This window comes from Parus major, unplaced genomic scaffold (genome assembly GCF_001522545.3).
Source record: "Parus major isolate Abel unplaced genomic scaffold, Parus_major1.1 Scaffold379, whole genome shotgun sequence".
Taxonomy (NCBI): Eukaryota; Metazoa; Chordata; class Aves; order Passeriformes; family Paridae; genus Parus; species Parus major.
The window spans coordinates 22,195-23,973 of record NW_015379300.1 but is presented as its reverse complement, the minus strand read 5'-3'; the positions used below and the strand labels follow the sequence as shown (position 1 = coordinate 23,973).

The window sequence follows — 1,779 nt, the reverse complement described above, 5'->3', positions numbered from 1 at the left end:
TTTGGTGAAAAGAAAACTTTTTTATTTTATTTTATTTTTTTAATTTTTATTTTTAATTTTTTATTTCTATTTTTTATTTTTATTTTCTTATTTCGATTTGTATTTTATTTTTATTTTTGATTTTTATTTTCATTTTCAATTTTATTTTTGTTTTTATTTTTATTTTTTATTTTTATTTTTATTTTTATTTTTATTTTTATTTTTATTTTTATTATATTTTTAATATTTTAAATATATTTTAAATATTTTTATCTCTTTATTATTTTATCTTGGGGGTTTTTTTCCCAGTTTTTGGTTCTTTTCCCTGGAATAATTTGGGATTTTTCCCTCAACAAATTCATGGCATGGAATTAATGCTTTGGTGAAAAGAAAATTTTTTATTTTAATTTATTTTTATTTTTATTTTTAATTTTTAATTTTTATTTTTTATTCTTTTTTAGTTTTTATTTTCTTATTTTTATTTTTATTTTATTTTTTATTTTTAATTTTAATTTTAATTTTAATTTTCAATTTTACCTTTATTTTTATTTTTATTTTTATTTATGATATTTATTATATTTTTAACTTTTTTAATATTAATATATTTTTAATATTTTTATTTTTTTATTATTTTATCTTGGGGTTTTTTTCCCCAGTTTTTGTTCTTTTCCCTGGAATAATTTGGGATTTTTCCCTCAAAAAATTCATGACATGGAATTAAAGCTTTGGTGAAAAGAAAACTTTTTAAATTTAATTTTAATTTTTTATTTTATTTTAATTTTAATTTTTATTTTTATTTTTTATTTATTATTTTTTATTTTTTATTTTTTATTTTTATTTTTTATTTTTTACTTTATTGTTATTTTTATTTTTGTTTATTTTTTATTGTTATTTTATTGTTATTTTTATTTTATTTTTATTTTATTTTTATTGTTATTTTTATTGTTATTTTTATTTTATTTTATTTTATCTTACTTTATTTTATTTTATTTTATTTTATTCTATTTTATTTTATTCTATTTTATTTTATTTTATTTTATTTTTTCATTCCCTGGAACAATTCAGGATTCTCCCTGGAATAATCCTCAATTTTCCCTGGAATAACCCCAGAGCCCCTTCAAACACCGGAAAAATTCCCGAAAAATTCCCCTACGGAATTTAATCCCAAAAAAAACTCCAAACCCAGGGATTCTTTTTACTTTTCCCCGCTTTTTCCCAGATTTTTTTCCGTTGTAACCGCGGCTCTTCCCGTTCCCATTCCCAGAAATCAAACACGGCCGGAATTGTCCCATCGACTGCGCCTCCGTCTATTCCAACGGGCTCCGGCGCTCCGGGATTTACAGCATCCTGCCCTCGGTGCGCGGCGTTCCCATCGAGGTCCTCTGCGAGATGGACACCGAAGGTCCGCAGTTCCCCGGGGATTTTGGGATCCCGTGGGAGGTTTGGCCCCCGGGATGGTTCCTCAGGGAATGGGAGAGTTCCCGAGGCCGCCGGAGATCCCGGAGGGTTTGGAAAATGGGAATGTCTGGGAATTCTGGGGTGTTGGAGCAGAGATCCTGGTGGGTCTCAGCCAGCTGTGGTGGTTTTAGTTCAAAGCAGACGCGGAATTTTGGGAATTCTAAATCCTGGAATGGTTTGGGTGGGGAGGGATTCCCGATCCCGACACATTCCAATATCCCAGGGATTGATCCCAGGGATTCTCTGGGAATTCCTTCCCAAGCTCCCAGCTCCCCTTTCCCAGTGGGAAGCCATTCCCTGGCTCCTGGCCCTGCGGCCCTTTCCCAAATCCCAGCTCTCCCG

At 29.4% G+C, this 1,779-nt stretch overlaps 1 protein-coding gene across 1 annotated transcript in view; it reads left to right on the top strand.

Annotated features, from left to right (window-relative positions):
* LOC107198944 (angiopoietin-4-like) overlaps positions 1–1,779 on the top strand; it is a 15,899-nt gene that overhangs the window by 4,073 nt on the left and 10,047 nt on the right. Inside the window, exon 2 of the mRNA XM_033511604.1 lies at positions 1,234–1,381. Coding sequence (XP_033367495.1) covers positions 1,234–1,381 — 148 coding nt within the window. The remainder of the gene's footprint in view (positions 1–1,233; positions 1,382–1,779) is intronic.